The sequence below is a fragment of the Oenanthe melanoleuca genome, chromosome 19 (genome assembly GCF_029582105.1).
Source record: "Oenanthe melanoleuca isolate GR-GAL-2019-014 chromosome 19, OMel1.0, whole genome shotgun sequence".
NCBI classification, from domain to species: Eukaryota; Metazoa; Chordata; class Aves; order Passeriformes; family Muscicapidae; genus Oenanthe; species Oenanthe melanoleuca.
Window position 1 is genome coordinate 1333933 of NC_079352.1, and position 23230 is coordinate 1357162.

The following is a 23230-nucleotide window of genomic DNA, read 5'->3' on the forward strand; positions in this document are numbered from 1 at the left end:
GGGCCATTCTGGGAGCTGAGGAGGGCTCAGAGAAGGGCTGGGGCTGCTGTGGAGGTCAGGGTGTGAGGCTGTGGGTGCCAGCACTGCCCATGGCTGTGCCTGTGGCACCCCTGCTGCTGCCAGGGGCTCTGACCAGAACCAGGGATGGTTTGGGCTGGAAAGAACCTTCAAGATCTTATTATGGAAGGCAGGGACACCTTCCACTGCTCCCAGCCCCATCCAACCTGGAGCACTCCCAGGGATCCAGGGCAGCCAGAGCTGCTCTGGGCACCCTGTGCCAGGGTCTCCCCTCCCTCACAGGGAGGAATTTCTCCCTGACATCCCATCTAAACCTGCTCTCTCTCAGTTTCAATCCACTCCTCCTTCTCTTGTTTCCCTCCTTGCTGTTCCTGCCTGAGCCTCTCCAGCTCCATGTGGAGTGGCAGGAGAAGCTCCCAGAGCTCAGCACCAGGGTGCCCTTCTTGAGGCAGAACTGAACATTTGTTGTGCTGTTTTTTTGTCCCTCTCTGTTCTGAAAGCCTTCCAGGGATGGCTACAGGAGTGTTCCTGCTGGGGGTAGGAACTGCCAGTCCTCTCCAGACTATTTTTTCCAACTGAAGAAGATCACATGCAGCTTTCCCACTCTTTGCCAAGCTCAAAAAATAGTCCCAACCCCCTGAGGGCTCGTTCTGTCCTGACCACAGGCTCTGCAACACAGGGGCTGTCCCCACCATCCCCCCAAAAATGAAATACTTGTGTAACTTATACCATAACACAAATGGTTTTAGGTATTTTTCCCCCCATATTGTTTAAGGAGATCATGGGGATTTTTTGTGCCCCCAGTAATGCACCCAACACATCACCTCTGCTGTGACCAAACCAGTTTGGGACAGAGCAGGGCAGGCAGGCTGGGCAGTGTCAGCATGGAGTACACTGGTCATTAAACACTGAGACTTTGTGCTCAGTAACTTGGGGTATGGTCTAGGATGTCAAAAAGCTGTATTCTGATCTGAAGGGAAGGGGGTGAATGTCCACTCACCTGTTCCTCAAAGCTCTCCTCTCCATCTTTTAATTCTTGCTCATCCCTTTGCACAACCTTCTGTGTGCAAGGACTTCTTATAAACTTTAATCTGTGCTATTTTGCATGTCAGATCCCAGCAATGTTTCCATCTTGCATGGAGCACTCTCCTGGCTGTTCCAGCTGTGGGCTGGGCTGTGCTGCTGTGAAAATGTGCCCCTCACTCCTCTGCCCTGTGTGCATCACCAAGCCCTGGGCTGCATGCAAAGATGGGGAGAGTTGAGTTGATATTATAATAGAATTGGTAAAGTTTTCCTCAAATTAGCCTTAGGATTGTGCTTTTTTAGCCTTAAGGTTGTTCTTTTCAGTAGTGAGTGCTGGAAATGCAGTGTGTTCCTGGTGCTGTGTGTGCTCTGTTCCTGCATGGTGGGAGCCTGTGCGTGGGCTGCTGCTCAGCCTGGAGCTTTGGCACTGAGGATTTGGCTTCTTTTCCTCAACCTGTTGCAATTTTCCTGTGTGAGATGGTGATTTTGTTATTTTCTCTTTTTGCATCTCTGCTGTTTGCTGGTCTGTCAGGGAGTGCAAGCTGCCCTCTGGTCTTGCTTGGCACTGGGTGTGTGCAAAGGGGCAGCAATGGGAGGTGAGCAGCAGTGGGACATGCCAGGTGTTCTGGGATATTCCATTTCTGGCTCTGCCCATGGCAGGTGCTGGGAGCTCTCCCTGGCAGCTCACAAATTTGGGAGAGTCAGTTGTAAAGGTGTTGCTGGTTGTGTGCATCAGTTTGATGATGGTTCTTGATGATGGCTTTCACTAACCAGTCTGTGACTAACTGTGGTTGTTTGATTACAGAGGGAACATCCCCACGCTAAACAGGTATGGTACTCCTCATCTTCTCAAATCTCAAAAGCCACACTAGAAAGAAGTAGCCTAATCCTGAATGTTTTAACATGTTTTGTTGTAGTGCCCTTCTCTTTACTTGGGAAACTCCCAACCATAACTCTTTTACCTTCCCTTTTCCTCTCACTTTGTCTAAAACATGTTTTCAGCTTTTCTTTAGGAAAAAAATTAAAATCTTTGCATGCAACAAAATTTGCTGGGTGACTCAGCTCATCTGCAGTGTGTTACACAGCAAGGTGCTGTCCTAGGGTCTTTTTTGGATTCCAGGGTGTCACAGTGATCCCAGGCAGTTCCTCCCAGCCCAGCCCTGGTTTCTTGTCCCTAGCTTAGAATTTGTCAGGGCTGTTTCACCTCCCTCACACCATAGATGAATCTACATCTCAAACAGCTGACAGCATGTTTTGTTGTGGTTTGGACGTTAATTTTTCCTCCTGTGTCTCAGTTGAAAAGTATTTCTTGTTTTAAATAATACATGAAAAATGTCTGCTGTCTTTTTGTTCAGTTCCTGTTCTGTGATAGTTTTTGTATTAGTTGTAAGAAACGTACACCAAGGCATGTCCTGAAAAATTCCTCTTTCAAAACCTGAATACCTATTATTTATTACTGCTTACAAGCCTATTTAGGGAAAAATAGTAAAAATGGGCTTGGAAGTCTCACGGCTCTTAATCAGAGATAAATTGAGGAAACAGAGAGTGACTTTAAGCATGGAGAGCTATTAATCACACTGATGATACTTTAGACTTGTTAACACTGTACTCAGGGCTGGATCACAGTGGCTTTGGTGTGTGGGAAGGAGGAAATCTCAGCAAAGCTGGGAGGGGCTGTGGCAGGAGTGCTCAGCCAGAGTGGCTGGCCCTGCTCTCCCCACTCAGCTGAGCACCTTGGACTTCACAGCTCTGAGGCACTCTGAGTGGTGGGGATCAATTCCCTGACTTTTCTCCCCATCTCCTCCTGTTGTGGCAGCGCTTGGGAGGAGCAAAATGAATGTGTGCCCAAGTCCAGGGAGAGTGAGCGAGGAGAGTGTGGTCCCTGGGCCAGCTCCCTGCTGGTGTCTCTTCAGAAGTGTCACCACATCACAGGCAGCTCTTGAAATAAGTCTGGATGGAGATGAGTCTGTCATACAGCTCAGAGATTGGTGATAATGACTGCAGAGAAGCCAAACCCCAGCTGTGGTCACCAGAGAAAGGTCCAATCTAGTTGTGTGCTTTTTCCTCACTATGTGAGAAGATTCCTCTGCTAGTCTTGACCATGGCTTTGTGAGTCTTTAAAAAAACATAAAAATAATAGATTCAGTGAGGTTGGAAAAGACCTCCAAGACCATGGAGCCCAACCTGTGACTGATCCCCACCTTGTCAACCAACCCAGAGCCCTGAGTGCCACATCCAGTTGTTTGTTGAACAGAAAGGGTAGGAATATGAGTGTAAGACTCAGTAAAGAATTTTGGAGTCACTGTACCACACTGCATTTGAGGAGTGCAAATTACAGTATGATCAGAAAAATCATGGAATCAATAAGATAATACAGCATGGTGTGCTTCAACCTAATTTGTAAAAATGTACTGAATCCTTCAAGTGTCAAATCTTAAAATTGCTGCTGTTTGAATCATGTTCCACCCACAAAGCAAAACATAAAGACAGGAGGAAAAATAAGTTTGGCTTTGCATAGCCAGAATTCTCCTGTCATCTCAAGAAATACCTGTTTTAAGGGGTTATAACATTTGCTAACTCTGAGTGCTGCTGTCACTGGGCAGCATCCAGATAAGGGTGGCACCAGAGGCACGGCAGGGGCTCTGGAGCAGCTGAGGAATCCAGCAGGGATTGCTCCAGGTGCTCAGAGCTGTGCCCAAAGCTGCTCCCAGTGCTGTCCCCTGGCCCTGCTGACTGTGCCCTCATTCCTTGCTGTTTAGAATGTCCTTCTCTTCCAACCTCAACCACTATGGGATGGTGCACGTGGCCAGCGTGAGCGATGTGCTGCTGGACAACTCCTTCACGCCCCCGTGCCAGAGGATGGGGGGCATGGTCTCCTTCCGCACCTTCGAGGACTTTGTCAGGTGTGTGGGGCTTCTTTCTGTGGCCACCCCCCCACCTGGGCCCCCACAGAGCTGGGGGAAGGCTTTGCCAGGTCTGGAGCTGGGTTTAGGCTGGTTCTGAGTGTGTTTCCCTGTTTGGATCTCTCTGTGTGTGTCCCCTTTGCAGTCAGGGCTCAGCATCCTGGGTTCCTGCTGGTTGGAGATCAATTGGGAACATGCTGATGTCTCCTAGTGCTCTGGGATGTGTGTGGGGGGCAGTTCTTTGTGCCTCCAACCTTTTGGGAAAGGCAAACCCCAAACAGAGCCCTCAGCCTGCACCCAGAGTCTCTGACAAATGTTGGACAATCCAGACTGGTTTGAGGAATTGCCTCTTCATCTTTGGGGAAGGAGAAGGAGCCCTTTCCTGCCAGGCCTGCTGGGTTCAGTGTTGGTGCTGTGTGTGCTGGCAGTGCCCTGGTGGTGACTGCTCCTTCCCTGCTGCATTCCAGGATCTTTGATGAAGTCATGGGCTGCTTCTGCGACTCGCCCCCGCAGAGCCCCACCTTCCCCGAGGCCGGCCACGCTTCCCTGTATGATGAAGACAAGGTAGGCTGGGTTTTTCTCTGGAAGGTGCTCTCAGGCTGGCAGCAGGCTGAGGCTGGATGCCCCTCCCCAGCTGGAGTTAGCTTTGTGTATTTATGGCTGTGATTTGCTTGCTTGTTCCACAGCAGGTGACTCGGCATAGGCGGCTGCTTTCCAGCTCTGTTCTCAAACTATGGCTCAGCCTCTTGCTCTCCATGTAAATTTAGTTTATGGCTTTTAGCATCAGCAGAATTACTGGATCCACAGCAGCATAACAGAGTTTAAAGCCACCATTAAGTCTCCAGACCCTCTCTCTGCACAGGATGTTGAACTGCATCTTCAGCCGTCTTTGTCCTGTGTCTGACTCGCCGTGTTTCCTGTCTTACACCCTTCCCAGTCACCTTAAACCCTGATTTTTCCCTCTGCTCCACCTCTTGGAACTGTTTTGGGAGGAAAAGCTGATGGAGCTGCTCAGTTCTTTCAGTGCTGTGGAGAACAGGTGCAGAGGAGGCAGGTGGTCCCTAATCCGTAGGGATAGAAGTGCATTTCCCTCAGGACACAGGTAGCTGCTCCACAAGAGTGGGAAGCTCTGCTGGAATATAGCCTGTGTCCAGAACAGGGCTTTGTTTTCCACTCATCCACTGATCCTGATGTGTGTAAGCACTGTAGCCTTTTCCAGAATATTACTGTCAACCTTAATGTCCTCAGATCCCTCTCTTTACATCCCCTCACCTCACCAAGGTAATTTCCAGTCCAGCCTCACTTTTTCCCAGTTAATCACAAGCTACTGAAGACTGAATCTGTAACTGCTTAGAGCTCTAATGGAACTGATGGTTCCACATTATTCTGTGTTGTTGTAGATATGAAACTCATATTGCTTTGCCCCTACACTTTGATTAATTTGATTACTTTCCTTGATGCAAAGTCCTGTAAAGAGAGGCCTTGACCCTGTGCCCTGTCTCATCCTCAGACTTGGATTCTCCAAAGGAGGTTCCTGTTTGATGTTTGTGGACATTGACTTCTGTGAAATTGCAGATTTATGAGGCTCTTTGCTCAAGGATTTCCCTCAAGAGTTTCCCCTGGTGGGGTCATTTCCCCCAGAGCATCTCTGCTCTAAGGCTGGGTTTAGGGAGCCTGTTCTGAGGGCTGGCAGGTGTTAAATGATTCATGATTTGCCATGGAGAATATTCCCTTGTCCCTGCAGAGTGCCCGGGAGGAGCCCATCCACATCCTCAACGTGGCCATCAAAACCGACAGCGACGTGGACGACGACAGCCTGGCTGCCATGTTCAGGGAGTTCACCCAGAGCAAGGTGAGCCCTGCTCCCCCCTGCTCCCCCCTGCTGCCCTCTGCTCCCCTCTGCTCCCCTCTGCTCCCCCCTGCTCCCCCCTGCTCCCCCCTGCTCCCCCCTGCTGCCCTCTGCTGCCCTCTGCTCCCCCCTGCTCCCCTCTGCTCCCCCCTGCTGCCCTCTGCTCCCCTCTGCTCCCCCCTGCTGCCCTCTGCTCCCCTCTGCTCCCCCCTGCTGCCCTCTGCTCCCCCCTGCTGCCCTCTGCTCCCCCCTGCTCCCCTCTGCTCCCCCCTGCTCCCCCCTGCTCCCCTCTGCTCCCCTCTGCTCCCCTCTGCTCCCCCCTGCTCCCCCCTGCTCCCCTCTGCTCCCCCCTGCTCCCCTCTGCTCCCCCTTGCTCCCCTCTGCTCCCCCCTGCTCCCCCCTGCTCCCCCCTGCTCCCCCCTGCTCCCCTCTGCTCCCCCCTGCTCCCCCCTGCTTCCCTCTGCTCCCCTCTGCTCCCCCTTGCTCCCCTCTGCTCCCCCCTGCTTCCCTCTGCTCCCCTCTGCTCCCCTCTGCTCCCCCCTGCTCCCCCCTGCTCCCCCCTGCTCCCCCCTGCTTCCCTCTGCTCCCCTCTGCTCCCCCCTGCTCCCCCCTGCTTCCCTCTGCTCCCCTCTGCTCCCCCGTGCTCCCCCCTGCTCCCCCCTTCACCCAGAGCAAGGTGAGCCCTGCTCCCCCCTGCTCCCCTCTGCCTCTCTGGCCTTCTGCAGGGTGGGAAAAGTCTCTGTGTTCCCAGGTTTGGGGTGTTTTGTTTGATTTCAGAACAAGCATTCTACAGTTACATCCTTGATTTGTCCCACCTAAAGCCTTCCCATTGCTTTGGCTGGGTGTAGCTGCACCTTCCTGAAGCTACCAGGTCATTGTTTCTCCTTCTAATCTGTCAGGTCAGGACTTCTTCCCTTTTTGGTGGGATGAAAGACTTGGAATGTTTTAAACACATCAGGTCAATCCACATACTGTGAAAATGTGTTCTGTCCCTTTGCCTGGTGATAAAGTTGTTGCATGAGCAACAGAACATGTAAAATGACATTAAAATGTCCTGTATTTGTGTATCACCATGGTCTTAATGCAATTAAAATTTATTGCCCTTGTTAGCATGCTGGAGCATCATCCTTATCCAGTATTCCTGGCATGAGGAGAAATTATTTGGCATGTTCTGTTGCTCCTGCCAAAGTGTGGGATACACTTTAGAGTCCTAGATGAGAGTGCTGGGGCAGCCTGGGTTGAAAAAAGCCTCCTTGTGTCCACTCTGGGCTCTGCTTTTCTGGTGGTATGAAGAAAACTCTACCAGCTTGTGGAGCTGAATATCCCAGCAGGAGCTGGGATTCCTGGTGCTGCACTGGTTTTGGGAGCACTGAAAGAGCTCCACAACTTCTCAGTGTGGGAGGTGGGAACATATCCTGCAGAAATCAGGGGTTCCAAAGTGGGATTGGCATCCACATGGCTTCAGCAGCTTCCTGTCCCTTTAAACAAGGAAAACAATCAAATCAAAGAATTAAAACTAGTTCTGCTTTTCATCTGCTTGATCATGCTCCAGGCGTTTTATGGGAGGGGATAAAAGGAAAGAAATAATATATATATATAAAAAAAAAATCCAAAACCACATTAAACTATCAAATAGGTTGATCCAAATTGTCCAAATAATCTTCTAGTCCCAGCATGTTGTGTGTGGTTTTTTTAATAGAAATTAGGATCATATACTTGTAAATGACTTGTGGAGGAGATTGAGGCAGTCAGTGGAAATGGAGTTTCTCCAGGTGCTGATGGCTAATCGCTCTGTAATAGCTGTGGCCTTGCTGGGAGACCCACATTATTACCATGTAATCAGAATCCTGTTGCTCTGCTGTTATTGTCTGCCACTTGTGGAATTTTAAAAGCAATAACAATTTTTGCTTTTTAAATCATGGCATTATTAAAGTTATTTTCTTCCTCTTGCCATGAATATAGTCGCTGCTGCTCATTTCCAAAGGGCTTAACCTTAGTAAAACATCACAGTCTGTGCAGAGAGGGGCTGGTTTGTTCCAGCTTGAGCTGAGTTGTTGTTCCTTTTTGTGTTCTTTGCTTTTAAATTGGAAGAGGGGAGCAGGAAGGAGAAAAGTTAGAAAAAGAGGAGAATTATGAGATCTGAGCACTTCAGAGGATTACTGATGGCAGCACTCCTCTGAGAGGGGGCTGAAGGAACACGAGGAGAAGCAGCCAGAATGGATATTCAGATATATTTGTTTGAAAAAAATAACTGACATCTGATTTGTATCACCTTTGCAGTGTGGAATCTTGGAATCTCAGGATGGTTTGGGTTGGAAGGGACCTTCCTGACACCCCATCTAACCCTTGTCCATCTAATTCTTGTCATGCTCCTCTCTGCCCATACAAAAAGTGTCTCTCCCTTCTATTTTAAACTACTGGGAGGTCACAGTGAGGCCCCCCCAAAACCTTTTCCAGGCTGAGAGCCTGGATGTGCCAAAAGAAAATGTGAGCTACATTCTTCCATGGGTTAGCTCCTCTAAAACTCATTTTCCACCATTTTCCATGACCTTACCACATCTCCACCGTGCTCCCTTCAAAAAGCAATCTTGGCAAATGACCAAGGATATTTCCTGCAAGATTTGGGTGTGACTCTTCTGCACTCCTGTTTAGCCAGGCTCAGTTGGAATTCACTGTTCCTGGGATTTAGTTATTTACCTGCTCAGGTGGAAGGGATTTGGGTATTTATGCTGCTAAAGGAGCAGCAGCTGGGAAAGCTGAAGGGGAGCAGGAGCTCAGAAGGATGTGCAGAGCTTTTTCACTTCATAGAGGATTTCAGATCTCAGTCTGTTCTCTCTGCCAGTGCAGTCAGCTGTTTCCATCCCTGTTTTTCAGAAATCAGTGCTGATTGAACATGGCATCCGGAGGCTGACTTTCCTTGTGGCACAAAAGGTATTTTCACATCTCTCCTGATGCTCAGAACTCTTTGGTTTCTAGCTCATGATACCATTGGCATCTGACATGTTTTTTCTTCAAATTAAATACTGTATTTAGTTTTCTCTTTGCTGTTTTTGTCCTCTAAAACTTGAGATGGTTTTCATGAATTCGCTTAAGAAAATTAATTTACAATTGTAAACAATCTTGACACCTCTTGTATTCTTGAATTAATTAATTTTTGATTTTAATCCTAATTGCTAGCTGTCTTCTGCTTTTGTTTTTTTCTTCCTATGTGTGTATGTTTCGTTTGTAAGGACTTCAGGAAACAGGTCAACTATGAGGTGGATCAGAGATTCCATGTAAGTAAAAAGGGCCTGGAGCTCGGTGCCATTCCTGAGTGAGGCCAGGAGACACTCAGGGGGCTCTGGGCTTCCCATTTGGATTCATTCCCACACTGAAATGTTGAAGTGTTTATTTGAACATCTGACTGCAAACCCACGCTGGGCCTGTGGCATTCAGAGGGGCCACTCAGCCCCTGAGTCTCCCTCGTTACCTGGCTGAGCTCAGGAAGCCACTCTGACCAACATTTCCTTGTGTTTCAGTCTTGTCTTCTCTTCTCAAGTGCAATTATCAGTGAAATCTTATTCCTTAGCTAGTGTGGTGATTTCTTTTGGCTTCTTACTGATTTTAAAATAACTTAGAGCAGTCACTGAAGGGACTTGTTAAATTTTGCAGAGTGGTTTTGTGGTGTGGGAAATGTTGGATGCTCTTACTGCTGAGAATTACTTCTCTCCCCAGGGCCTGGGCATCAGTGAGGCCTGGTTAGGTGGAAATATAAGACATAAACAGGATTTTTTTCTCTTGGGTATCTACTTTTCAATTCTGGAAGTTATCAGGAGCCCTTCAAGTGCAAGAAATGCACCCTGTGCTCAACACAGCTGGTGTAGGAAAGGGAAAACAAGTTCACAAATCAGGAGAAATAGTGTTGGAACCTCTGTGGGAGTCACCACTTGGGAATTGTTGCTCCCAGTACAGGCACAGAAGTGTCAGCCACTGGCTTAGGAATCTGGATTTTGTGGAGAGTTTTTTGGGACATTTAGCAAGAAAATCCAGGCTTTAGGTTTGAAAAAGGAAGTTTTAGATAACAGAACGGGTGTTGGGGGGATGAAAAATCAGAGTTGCTGAGTAAAGGCTGTGGGATGTGTCAGAGGTCAGAAAGGAGGCACAGAACAGAAGGAACCAGCCCCAAGCTCTCCCTGGACCCTCAGTTTGGTGTCATCTGGCTGCAAAGTTTGAGGAGCACCTCTGGGAGCTGCTCTGTCAGTCTTTATTACTGCCTGCTCTCCCAGCCCCTTCATTACTGGACCAACTATTAACTTAGCCAGGGCCTGGGCTTGGGTTTGTTTTTGTTTTAATTACAGTCTATATAATTAGTTCCCAGCATGTTGAGGTAATAGAGAGTTGCTCCAGCAAGCTTCCAATTTCCTCATCTCATTAGGTTTTTAACGTGATTATTAGTATAATAATCAACTCTGATGATTTCTGGTGTAGCTTCTTGCATTCTGCAGTTTGCAGGGTGTCTTGATTGGCTAATTTAGGCAAATTATTTTGATTGTCTTGATGATGGTTGGTTGATTAGAACACAGCAGGGGTATAATTCTTCTGCCTAGGAAATGGAGCACTCTTTTGGATTTTGGTACCAGGGCACTGAGGATTTTTGTGTGTGTGCACATCTAATGATGATATTTGCCCAGCACACCAGTGAGGTGCCTTGGAAGCAATTCCATTAGTAGTGGAATGAGGCTGGAGATGGTGGGAGAAGCTGGCAGCATGCAGAGGAGAGCAGGTAGGAGGGGTTGGGAGAAGTCAGGAATCATGGAAGAGGTTGTTTCTTACATGGGGCTCACAGACAATGGGAATATTGAATTTTTAGGCAGCATTTCTTGTACCACTGCTTATTTTGGAAGACAAAACACAAGTTGTTCTGCTCAACTGAAAGTCACCAAGTGAGATTTGGGGGTTGTTTTACCTAGGAGGGAAGGGAAATGACTGACCAGAATAGTACTTTTAGCCTTAAAATCTGTGTTGCTCAGTGGTGGCTTGCAGTGTCACTGGTTGTCACACTCCCTCCAGCTGGGCTTGTTCATCTCTCATGGATAATGGAATGTGAGCCAGAAATTCAGTGGCTGCAGGTCAGGTTCCCTGGTTTTTGCTTAGTAAGACAGTCCTGGCAAGTTGTGTGTGTCCCTTCAGGTCACCTTCAGCACAGGCAGCAGTGTTCTCATGTGGTGCAAAGCTCTGCCCAGTGAAAGTGCAGTTCCAGAGCAAGGCATGGATTTGCCTGGATGGAACTGGAAGGACAGGATGCTGTCTAGGCTTTCTCTCTTCATCTAAGATTTGTACAATATTTCAAAAAACTCTCAAGGCTCTGCCAGGGTTTTATCTATGCAACAGAAAACCAGAGAAACTGAGTGGTGTGTGTGGGATTTTTGTAATTTTTTGCTGTTCCATACAGAAGAATAAAGTTATTTGATTCTAGCTCCCAGTTTTCCTTGGGAAGAGAGTATTTCTGGCAGTAATAGTATGAAGAGAGCTGTAGAATAAAATCATTGTTCTGTGTACATCTGCATCCCTAACAGTGTTCATATCACTCCAGACATTTCCACAGGGATCTTAATCATAACAGAACTAGAAAAAGTTTCCCACTTTTGTGTTGTTATCTGTTAATAACTGACAATAATAATCTCAAGCCAATCAAGTAGCCTCTTTTGCATTAGTGAGGGCAGGTTTAAGCTACCTCTGCTGTCTTGAAGGGGACATGATTTTTCCACCACCTTTGTGATGTTGAAAAAGTAGCTGGGAACAACTTGTGTCACCTCCTGTGCTGTGGTGCTGCCCCAGGAGTGGCCTGAGAGCTCTCTGGGGCCATCAGTGCTTGCTTTGAGAGGGCTAACACTGTTGTCTTTATTTTCAAACAGAGGGAATTCCCAAAGTTCTTCACCTTCCGTGCCCGGGATAAGGTGGGTTGGATATTCTTAGTACTTTTCTCCAAATGTTTGCTTTAACTTTCATTCACAACTCAGAATCAGGACAAAACTTTCTGTTTTATGTGGAAAAGAATGTTTTTTGAGGGGTTGAGCTTGAGGACTTGCTGTGGTGCAATTTGTGTTATGCTCTCAGTGCTTCAACAATTTCACAGCTCCCAGTGACTGTGTGAGCTAGAAAAGTCTGGGTTGGATTTGAGTTAAATGTGAAATTTCATTAGTGTTTCACCTTTCCAATGCACTCTTTCCCACCCTCTGCTGTGCCCATGGTCCCTGCAGTTCGAGGAGGACAGGATTTACAGGCACCTGGAGCCAGCCCTGGCCTTCCAGCTGGAGCTGAACCGCATGAGGAACTTCGACCTCACAGCCATCCCCTGTGCCAACCACAAAATGCACCTGTACCTGGGGGCTGCCAAGGTGGAGGTGGGCACAGAGGTCACAGACTACAGGTTCTTCGTCAGGGCCATCATCAGGCACTCAGACCTGGTCACCAAGGTGAGTTTCTCCCTTTCCATGATGCTGGACAGAGTTAAAGGAATAAAGTAGGGATTTATTGAAAGGCTTTCAAAGGATTCATCTTGGGCAGTACAAAAGCTCAACTGTAGTTCCATCCAATATGGACCCTGGGTCATGAGTTTTCACACTTTTATAAGTTTTGGTCCATTTCCATGTTGGGGTTAATTGCCCAATTCTAACTCCAGGTTCTGCAGTCCCACCTTCCCAGACTCTCTCCTCAATTCACTGCTGTTTGCACTTTTTGGGGCTGAAGCTGAAGTGGTGTCCTTGGTTCTGGGCTGGAGAAGGATTGTTTTGTGTGACTGAGCTGTGAGGAGAGCTTGTAACACTTTATATAAAGTTCAGAGTCACACTCTAAGGCAGTACAGAATCTGGAAAACATGAAAGCTAAAACTTCAGGCATCATCTAAGGTGGTGAGTGAAACCCAGGGTCATGCTGGAGAGCTGCAGGATCCAGAACTGACAATTCCCTGGAAGGAGGGCTGGGGGTTGTGCCCTGTCCATGCTCTTTGAAATCCTGGTATTCCTGTGCTCCAGGGAGATTTTTCAGGGGCCCAAGAGAAGAGTCATAAATCCTTAGATCTTGAGGCAACAGTGGCTTGTCCTGTCTGGTTTCAGATTTGCTCTGAGCTAAAGGAGGGCACAAGGTGTGGGATGCAGGCACTGGGAGCACTGAGGGTGGATCTGCTGCAGGGCTGCACGTGGCTTCTGTTCTCTCCATCAAACCCTCCTGTGTTCTCAGGCAGTGTTTTGGGAGTACAAGTCCCTGTTTTGTTGGCAGGAAGCCTCCTTTGAGTACCTGCAGAACGAGGGGGAGCGTTTGCTGCTGGAGGCCATGGACGAGCTGGAGGTCGCCTTCAACAACACCAACGTGCGCACGGACTGCAACCACATCTTCCTCAACTTCGTGCCCACTGTCATCATGGACCCCTCCAAGGTGGGAGCTCCTGCCCAGGGCTCTTTGTCCTTCCAGGGTTCACTTGTCAGGGATAAAAGCAGTTTTGTTCATAGAACCACAGGATCATGGAATGGTTTGGTTAAAGCTCATCCTGTTCCAGCCCCGACCTTCCACTGCCCCAGGTTGGTCCAAGCTCTGTCCAGCCTGGCCTTGGACACTTCCAGGGAAGGGGCAGCCTTTGCCAGGGCCTCCACACCCTCCCAGTCAGGAATTTCTTCCCAATATCCCATCCAGCCCTGCCCTCTGGCAGTCTAAAGCTGTTTGGTTGTGCAGCTCAGCTCCTCTGTGTAAACTGAGGGACAATTATTAGAAATGTGTTTTGTGTTTGAAACTAAACCTATTTTTTCATTGTGTGTTTGAGGTAAACAGTTTTAATAAGGAAGCAGATGTAAATGCTCCTCTGTTTGTTACAAAATTCAGATTCCATCCAAATAAAACATGAGCTAAATTAGGAGCTTAAAAGGAATCTGTAAATTCAGCTACAAAAGTGCCTCATTTTCAGTCTCTGATACAAAACCACAGAGATGAACGTTATAAATAAATGAACATTAAGCTTTGTAGAGGCACAGATGAAAGTGTTCAGTCATAAAGGATGTTTGTGGCAAGCAGAATCACCACAAAGCAAGTCCCAAGTCCAGGCTGAATCTAGCTGGAAATCAGCATTCAGTTCATGGGTACCCAAAGATGAGAGCTGACCTTTCCTGAGGAGAACAGCTGAAAGTTTAAAAAGATGGATTGGGTATCAAAGTAACTCTCTTGCTTGCTGACTTTTAAATCATGATTAAAAATTGGTGGCTTAAATCCCTTTTGAATGAACCTTTCCTGGCGTGTCCAGAGCTGTTGGTTCCCAGGAAGTTCAGAAGAAGCTGGGAAATTCATCCCTGGAAGTTGGGCTGCCCTCAGATCCAAACCATGAGTTTTTCTTGAGCTGCGTGCAAAAGAGACTTTTTTTGGGAAAAATATTTAACCCAGCCTATAAATTGCCTTCTTTTAATATGCACTTTGCCCACAGTGGTATTTTATAAAGTTTAATAGAAGAGCAGAAGGCCCAGCTCCAAGTGGTAATTGCTTTGTTGATTTAAAGTTCCATGCAGGCAGTGAAATGTGATTATTGTGCATGCAAGGGCTACAGAACTGCTTGCCAAGGATTTGGCTCCCCTGGATTCTGTAGTTCCCAGGTGTGAGTGATGCTGTGGAGGGCAGGCAGGGGGTCCCTGTGCTGGGGAGGGCGTGGTGGTTGGACTGGATGATCTTTGAGGTCTTTTTCAACTTAACCATTCTGTGGTTCTGTGTGCCATGAGGAGACAGGGATGTGGATGCAGGGACCAGGGATGAGGATGAAGGGAAGAGGGATGTAGATGGAGGGAATGGGGGGGCGTGGATACAGGAGCAGGGAGTGAATCCAGCACTGTCCCACTACATCACTAGTCCCCAGGAGGAGTTCCTGCCTGTCTCAAGGTTTAGGATGAGGTCACCAAGGTCCTGTAACTGCACTGGGCCATGTGCTGATGCCTGGTGCTTGTTCATCACCTTGGAGTAGTGGGATGGGGGGGACACAGAGCAGCGATGGATCCAGGAATGGTTTGGCTGGGAAGGGACCTTCCAGCCCGTGTCCCTGAGCCCCTGGGCCGTGTCCCTGCAGCCCCAGGCCCGGGCAGGGCCGTGTCCCTGAGCCCCTGGGCCGTGTCCCTGCAGCCCCTGGGCCGTGTCCCTGTGCCCTGGCCCGGGCAGGGCCGTGTTCCCTCTCACCAGGCCCGGGCAGGGCCGTGTCCCTGCAGCCCCTGGGCCGTGTCCCTGCAGCCCCTGGGCCGTGTCCCCTGAGCCCCAGGCCCGGGCAGGGCCGTGTCCCCGAGCCCCTGGGCCGTGTCCCCTCTCACCAGGCCCGGGCAGGGCCGTGTCCCCTCTCACCAGGCCCGGGCAGGGCCGTGTCCCCTGAGCCCCTGGGCTGTGTCCCTGAGCCCCTGGGCCGTGTCCCTGAGCCCTGGCCCGGGCAGGGCCGTGTCCCCTGCAGCCCCTGGGCCATGTCCCCTGAGCCCCTGGGCCGTGTCCCTGAGCCCTGGCCCGGGCAGGGCCGTGTCCCCTGCAGCCCCTGGGCCATGTCCCCTGAGCCCCTGGGCCGTGTCCCTGAGCCCCTGGGCCGTGTCCCTGAGCCCTGGCCTGGGCAGGGCCGTGTCCCTGAGCCCCTGGGCCGTGTCCCTGAGCCCTGGCCCGGGCAGGGCCGTGTCCCAGCAGGGTCTGAGGGGGTGTGTTGCAGATCGAGGAGTCGGTGCGCTCCATGGTGATGCGCTATGGCAGCCGCCTCTGGAAGCTGCGGGTGCTGCAGGCCGAGCTGAAGATCAACATCCGCCTGACCCCCACGGGCAGGGCCATCCCCATCCGCCTCTTCCTCACCAACGAGTCCGGCTACTACCTGGACATCAGCCTCTACAAGGAGGTGACAGACTCCAGGACAGGACAGGTACAGAGCTGGGCTGGTGGGAGCATTGGGAAGGGACACCTGGTACCTGCTGGGTTGTTGGAAAAGATAACGATTTGGCAGCAAGGTCTCACACATCTATATATAACAGATTTTTGAATGTGGAATCTGCAGAAGGAATAGAAATGAAAGCAAGTTTTGAATGAATGAAAATAACTGCTGAGCCAGTCTTACTGGGTAACTAAGAAGGCAAAGGGTAAAATGAGTGTGAAGAGGTTTCTATGACTCAAAGCAAAGGATAAACCCACCTCAAACAAAAGATGTTTTTACCAAGCAAAAAGATTTTCACAGGCAAACAAGAAAGCCAGTGTTGTAAGTAGAAAGAAAGGTCTCAGAATTTTACTCTACAACAAAACTGAAAAACAACTTCTAGCTTAAACTGTAACACACTAACTTTTGTGCTTGGAAAATAGTGACATGAATATGGTGATGTTAGTGGCTATGATAGGCTCTAGGTAATAGTAAAGGTGTTGATTGATTGTCATGTATTAAGGTGCTCTGCAATGAAAAGTATTTAATGCATTGTGACCAGAGCTAGAGTGGTTTCAGACAAACCCACAGCTGTGGCTGACAGGCTGTGGGCTGGGCTCTGTCACCCAGGACCCCTGAATTGCTGAACCATCTGGATACAGCAATCAGCATTTTAAAGAGCAGCCTGAAGCCCCTGTTTGGGCTCTTACAGTGAGGTGTGGTGGCTCAGATAACCTCAGAGTGGTTTGGGTCCAAAGCTCATCCCATTCCTGCCCTGCCATGGGCTGGACACTTCCACTAGACCAGGTTGTTTCCAGCCTTGTAATACATTTTAATGTGGCACAACATTGCCACTCAGCTTAGCCAGAGGAAGGAGAGTGTAAAGGGAAGCTCACAGCAGCAGATGTGAAAATGTGATCAGTTAAGTCAGTCTGATTGTTTTGTACAATCATTTGGGCAGCTGTTTTCCCAAAGAGTTTTCCTCAGACTGCTCAAAATGCTATAGAAAAGGAATCACTGCTGATGCTCATCCAGTAGATTGTAATAAAAAATATGATTAATTATACATTTTCCTGAGTAGATAGAAGAAAATCTGTGAATGTGTCCTTTAAATTCTAAAGATATAAAGAATAAGTTGGGTAGGATGATATAAAATTATGGAAGGTGCTTTTATATCATATAATGGGCTCCTTTGTAATGGTTGTGGCTGGTGTGGTATTTCTGTTTTCCATGGTGCAGGAGCAGTGTGGTTAACTGAAATACCTACATATGCTAAAATCCATGGAGCATGGGATGCATGGAAAATATTTAAATAGAGAAATGTTTACATCTCCCTGTGTAATCATCTCTCTGCCAGGCAGGAGAAGCAGCAGAATAAATCACTTGGGCACTGTGAATGTAGAACACAAAGTGCTGAGTCACCTTTCTCCCCCTTTTTCCATTTAATTTTTCCAGTGAGCTGCTGGCTGTGGAGTCCATCCAGCTCTGAGATCCCAGCACAGATAGTGTCAGTGTGTTTTACCTCACTCCTGCCTTTGAGGGGAGATGAGGAAAGAAAAGAACATTTTAATAACCTCCAGCAGCTCAGCTTAACCCTTGAGTTGGGTCAGTCACTTGTGAAGGTCACAAGTGAACTCTGAACTGATGAGCTTCATTATTTAAAACTTGGGGAATGGGTTCATGTGGGTTTGTGTGGGTTTAGAACTTCTCCAGTATTAAACTTAATTTGTTTTCCAGAATATTAAACCAGATTCTAGTAAAACAATATACTGATGTTTTTAGGAAACTTCCCCCTCATGCTGGGGGTTTATAGGGCAAGTTCAGATCTGTGGATTTTCCCCTGTGTTTTCAGAGAGTTCTTTTAAACTTAGAGAAATATTTTTTAAAAAAATTCAAGTATTACTGATGTGCTGGGTACTTTCATGACTTCTGAAGAATGGTGAGAGGATGACCCTGATCTCTTGTTTCTCAGTAGTGGTGATGCTCAGCACAGATTTCTCCAGTTCCCTACAGAGCTTTCCAGAGATTTAAGGAGAATTTCCAAGTGCAGATCCTGACAGATCCCCAGACAGGCATTGTCACAAACACTCATTACCCTGAACAAATGCATCTCCCATTAAAGGAGCTGCCTCCCAAATTAATGTTTGTGCAGACTGGAGAGAGCATAAACTGCTGGTTTCACCTAGAAATAAAACCAGGCTTTACTGAATTTTGTGTAATTCTCCAGTTAGCTCAGTTCTGTTAAACACATCCTGACCATGTCCCTCCTGCCAGGTGTGTCCCTGTTAAGCAGCATTTGGGCCATTTAAGGTGTTTTTATCCCATTTTCATCTCCTGTTTCTCCATTGAAAAGCTTCCCTTCCAAACCCTGCCTGCCTGGAATATATAGTGCCACGAAGCACAGCAGTTGGTAATTCATGTTGCTGCTCTGGGAAAATCTTTTAAACTTACAATATCAAAACTTCAAGGCCAGTGACATATGCAAGTCCTGACCCAGCTGGCAGCTCCTGCTCCATAAATAACAGAGTTCTGCTGGCTGCTGCCAGCTCCCACCATCCATGGCACAGCCAGGGGGTCAGGGGAGCTGCTGGGGACTGGGAGCTCTTCTCAGCCTGGGTTTGTGCTGGGGTGTGGCCCTGTGCTGCCCAGGATGCTCTGGGTGTGGTTCTGTGCTCCAGGGATGCTCTGAGTGTGGCTCTGTGTGCTCCAGGGATGCTCTGAGTGTGGCTCTGTGTGCTCCAGGGATGCTCTGAGTGTGGCTTTGTGTCCCAGGGATGCTCTGGGTGTGGCTTTGTGTCCCAGGGATGCTCTGGGTGTGGTTCTGTGCTCCAGGGATGCTCTGGGTGTGGCTCTGTGTCCCAGGGATGCTCTGGGTGTGGCTCTGTGTCCCAGGGATGCTCTGGGTGTGGCTTTGTGTCCCAGGGATGCTCTGGGTGTGGTTCTGTGCTCCAGGGATGCTCTGGGTGTGGCTCTGTGCTCCAGGGATGCTCTGGGTGTGGCTTTGTGTCCCAGGGATGCTCTGGGTGTGGCTCTGTGTGCTCTAGGGATGCTCTGGGTGTGGCTCTGTGTGCTCCAGGGATGCTCTGTGCTCCCCAGGGATGCTCTGGGTGTGGCTCTGTGTGCTCCAGGGATGCTCTGGGTGTGGCTCTGTGTTCCAGGGATGCTCTGTGCTCCCCAGGGATGCTCTGGGTGTGGCCCTCTGTGTGCTCCAGGGATGCTCTGTGCTCCAGGGATGCTCTGGGTGTGGCTCTGTGCGCTCCAGGGATGCTCTGGGTGTGGCTCTGTGCGCTCCAGGGATGCTCTGGGTGTGGCCCTGTGCTGCCCAGGGATGCTCTGGGTGTGGCCCTGTGCTGCCCTAGGATGCTCTGGGTGTGGCTCTGTGTTCCAGGGATGCTCTGTGCTCCAGGGATGCTCTGGGTGTGGCTCTGTGCTCCCCAGGGATGCTCTGGGTGTGGCTCTGTGTGCTCTAGGGATGCTCTTGGTGTGGCTCTGTGTGCTCCAGGGATGCTCTGTGCTCCCCAGGGATGCTCTGGGTGTGGCTCTGTGTGCTCCAGGGATGCTCTGTGCTCCCCAGGGATGCTCTGGGTGTGGCTCTGTGTGCAAGGGATGCTCTGTGCTGCCCAGGGATGGAGCAGTCAGTGCTGGATGTTGGGATTGTGCAGGGAGGTGTCTCCAAGGGGTACCAAGATGTGGTGGAGCACAGGGTGCCTCAGCATGAGCAGCCTTGAAGAGGGCAGGGACACTCAGGCAGGAGCAGCCTGAGGGTTTTTGGTAAGAGCTGGATCAGCTCAGGGTGCAGAACTGTGGATTAAGCAGGACTTGGCTGTGGTTTGTCCTCAGATCATGTTCCAGGCCTATGGAGATAAGCAGGGACCACTCCATGGGATGCTGATCAACACTCCCTACGTGACCAAAGACCTGCTGCAGTCCAAGAGGTTCCAGGCACAGACTTTGGGGACATCATATGTCTATGACATTCCTGAGATGTTCAGGCAGGTGAGTGCTCTTTGGGCTCTTCTTGTTGCTCTTTTTGCCATTCTGATTACAGGGGTGCCAGGGATTATCAGCTATGGATTGAATCTACTTTGAATGAAGTTAGGATAAAGTGCTGCTGGAATTTAATTAATGAGTCAAGCAGTAGAAGCTGAAACATAAACCATCTCCCCTTTCTTGTTGCCATTTCTTTGTTTTCTCACCTTCTCATCTGCCCTCCCTAGATGGTGTTTCTGGTTTGCTGGGTTCTATCCTGAACCACCTCATTCAAATTTCACTTTGGGGGAAACTTTCATGAATCAAATCCCAGAGCAGGTGATATCCTTGAAATACTGTCAGGAGGGATATTTTGGGGTGTCCTGTTGGGAATAATCCCAAATTCTGTTGGGAATACCCACTGGGGTGGATTGAATACAAACACCCACAGGTGACATTCTTAAGGAGAGTTTCTCTTCCAGTTTTTGATCAAGCTGTATAATTCCAAAAACAAGCTGGGAATAATCCCAAATTCTCTTAGGGATATCACACTGGGGTGGACTGAATAAAAATATTTGCAGGTGACATTCTTAAGGAGAGTTTCTCTTCCAGTCTTTGATCAAGCTGTGGAATTCCAAGAACGAGCTGGGAGTAATCCCAAACTCTTTTGGGAATAGTCCCAAGCTCTGTTGGGAATACCACACTGGGGTGGATTGAACACAAACCCTTGCAGGTGACACACTGTTAAGGAGAGTTTCTCTTGCAGTCCCTGATCAAGCTGTGGAATTCCATGAATGACCACGCCTTCCTGCCGCCGGCGCCGCTGCCCTCGGACATCCTGACCTACACAGAGCTGGTGCTGGATGACCAGGGCCAGCTGGTGCACATGAACAGGCTGCCAGGGGGAAATGAGGCAAGTGCCACTCCCTTCCATGCTGCTTTTCCCTCCTTGCCCCTCCAGATGTTGTGCTTTGGGCTGGGTTTGGGTAATCGGAGTGAAAATTTTCCAGCCAGGCACAAAATCTATTCACTCAGCTTCTCACAGATGAAATCTCCCTGTTGAAAATGAGGTTTTTGTTTCATTAAAAATTAATACCTTCCCTACAATGGGTATTTTAACTTCCATAGTAAATTATGGTTCCATTTCAAACCTGTGCCTATGCTGGGCTTCATAATTAAAAAATGCTCATTCAGCTGTTCCAGGTAACTGGGGTTTGTATTTGAGCAAAATGTGTTTTACACGACTTAACAGAAATATTTTCATTTGCTAAAAAGAAAAAAAAAAAACCAACCCAAAGCACAGAAAAATCTGTTTTATACTTCCATTTCCATCTTCCCCACATAGTTTGTATCAAGGTGTGTGGAACCTCCCCCTCTGGAGCAGGATTTACTCCAGAGTTACAAGGAGCTGGTGCTGGGGATGGCAGAGCCACTCGTGGAGCTGGAGCAGGAGGAGGCTTTGCTGTCATGGTGGGGTTTTGCTGGGTTACCTTCCCATTAGGAAGGCAAAAATTTCAGCTTTGGAATGACTGCAGAGTAAAGAGAACCACTAGAAGATGTGGTGGTTATTTTTGTGGGAATTAGTAAGTGAATGTTCTAAAGTAATTTGAATTTGAACAGTTCTAGGTGATGGAATCATTTATTTTTTCATGGTGTTGTTGTACCATATTTTCCTGAGTACCCAGCTTCAGGTTTGCAGAGGCTCTGTTCCAAACCATCAGGGCAAGGAAACAGGGGTTTTCCTCACCATTTCCTGCCTGGATCTTGTCATGGGAAGGTTTGGAACAGGATTTTTGCAAATTGCCTTGATGGTGACTGTGGCTTTGCTGCTGCCTTATCTTCTGCTGGACTTAGGAGAAATGTTTGAAGTGGTGTAATTAAAGCTGGAATGAGCTATTCCCTGCACTGGCAGTGCAGGCTGTGGCTGCTGGGGAGCCTGGTGCCATCATCTTTCTCTCTTTGCCTGCTCTCATTCAGCCTTTGAGTGGATGGTGGCTGGGGAAATAGCAAAGTCCCTCAGGGACGTCGCTCTGTTCTTGTTGAAATTACAAGCACAGAGCTGCCTGGGCATGAACATGTAGTGTTTACTCTGCCAGTATGAATACAAATAGTCTTATTATAAGAGATTCTGTACCCAAAGACCACCAAAAAAAAATTAGGAGATTTTTTTTAACCCTTGGTAGACTTCATCTGTAAAGAAATTACGTGGTTGTTGTGGTGTGTGGAGTGTTGATATTTAAATTAATCTGATCTGATGTGATCTATCAAATGTCTTTTTGCCCAGAGGGGCTGTAGAGGTTGTGGTTTCCCATGGAAGTGTCCAAGGCCAGATTGGATGGGCTTGAGCACCCTGGGACAGTGGGAAGGTCCCTGCCCATGGCAGGGGTGGCACTGGATGGGCTCTGAGGTCCCTTCAGCTCCACACTGGGGTCTGTGCCCCAGAGATGCAGAGCTGGGTCCAGTGAGCTGACTGACAGGTCAAATAGGAACTTCTCAGGTGAATGTGAGATTTTTATTATTATTTTTCTTTCTTGCCAGCAAAAAAGGTACTGATTCTTTGAATTCTTTGAAAGTCTTTGGAGGGATTGCCCATTGTGTTTTTTAGTAAAGAGTAAAATCTGTTGGGAATTACTGTTTGTTGAATGTTGTTGGGCACATTTAGGTTCCTGTTCTCCTTGTTTTGGACCAGAGGCTCAGAGCCATTCCCACCCTTCCAATGGGAGCCCCAGCACTGGGCTTGGCCTTCCTGACAGTTCCATTTCCTCCTGTGGAAAAGGGTCAAGACACTCATGCTCTTACAGCATTCAGCTGAGCTGAGTGCCCTGAGTGTTTGAGCTGATGGCAGGAATTGAGAAAGCAGCATAAACTGCAGGAGATTTGTGGGCAGAGTGTTCAGCCAGAGCTGCAATCCCTGCTCTGACACAGGGCAGGAGCTCCAGGCTGGGGTTCCCTCTGTCCTCACAGAGTGGGCAAGCAGAATTTTGGGCAAAAATCTGTATTTTCAGGAAAATCTTGATGTCCCAAGACTTCTCCCAACCCAAGAGGTTTTTCTCCGTGTGATTCATGACCACTCCTCTTGCCCACCACCCACTGCAGTAATTAGATCTTTCTGTGGTCTCAACAAAGAAGCCAAGGAATTAATGGACTGTGAAAATACAAGTTATTCCTAGACTGCTCTGGCTGCTCCAGAGCAGAGGGTCCCAGTCCTTGTGCTGCTGGCCCTGCCCTTGGGGCACAGCACCATCACTCAGAGGGATTTCCCAGCCTCTGACCATCCACCTCTTTTTCCACTTTGTGACTGAATCCCAGACTGGGATTGGAAGGACCTTAAACCTCATCCTGTTCCACCCCTGCTGTGGGATGTGTTCAATGGGGAAATCTCTGAAAGAGTCAGGAACTGGGTGAGCACAGAGCAGTTCAGGAGTGTGTCCACCTCTGTTTAATCACCGTGCTGGAGACAAGACCTGGAGCCCAGTGACACCCCCTCCAAAGCCCAGGGCTTTGTTCCCAAGATTAGCATATTAGCAGAAATCTCAGTGTGAAAAGGTAATTCCCTCAGCCCCTTGCAGAAGTCAATGTATTCCTTGT

The 23230-nt window shown here is 48.7% G+C and overlaps 1 protein-coding gene across 5 annotated transcripts in view; it reads left to right on the top strand.

The window, feature by feature from the left end:
- ACACA (acetyl-CoA carboxylase alpha) overlaps positions 1-23230 on the top strand; it is a 102421-nt gene that overhangs the window by 39606 nt on the left and 39585 nt on the right. For 4 of the 5 annotated variants that reach the window (XM_056506983.1, XM_056506979.1, XM_056506982.1 and 1 more), the window contains 12 exons: positions 1847-1870; positions 3801-3944; positions 4412-4508; positions 5689-5796; positions 8668-8724; positions 9024-9068; positions 11688-11729; positions 12033-12248; positions 13051-13206; positions 15482-15685; positions 19514-19669; positions 20409-20555. In XM_056506983.1, the coding sequence (XP_056362958.1) occupies positions 1847-1870; positions 3801-3944; positions 4412-4508; positions 5689-5796; positions 8668-8724; positions 9024-9068; positions 11688-11729; positions 12033-12248; positions 13051-13206; positions 15482-15685; positions 19514-19669; positions 20409-20555 (1396 nt within the window). The remainder of the gene's footprint in view (positions 1-1846; positions 1871-3800; positions 3945-4411; positions 4509-5688; positions 5797-8667; positions 8725-9023; positions 9069-11687; positions 11730-12032; positions 12249-13050; positions 13207-15481; positions 15686-19513; positions 19670-20408; positions 20556-23230) is intronic. The other variant, XM_056506980.1, reaches the window with a different exon arrangement.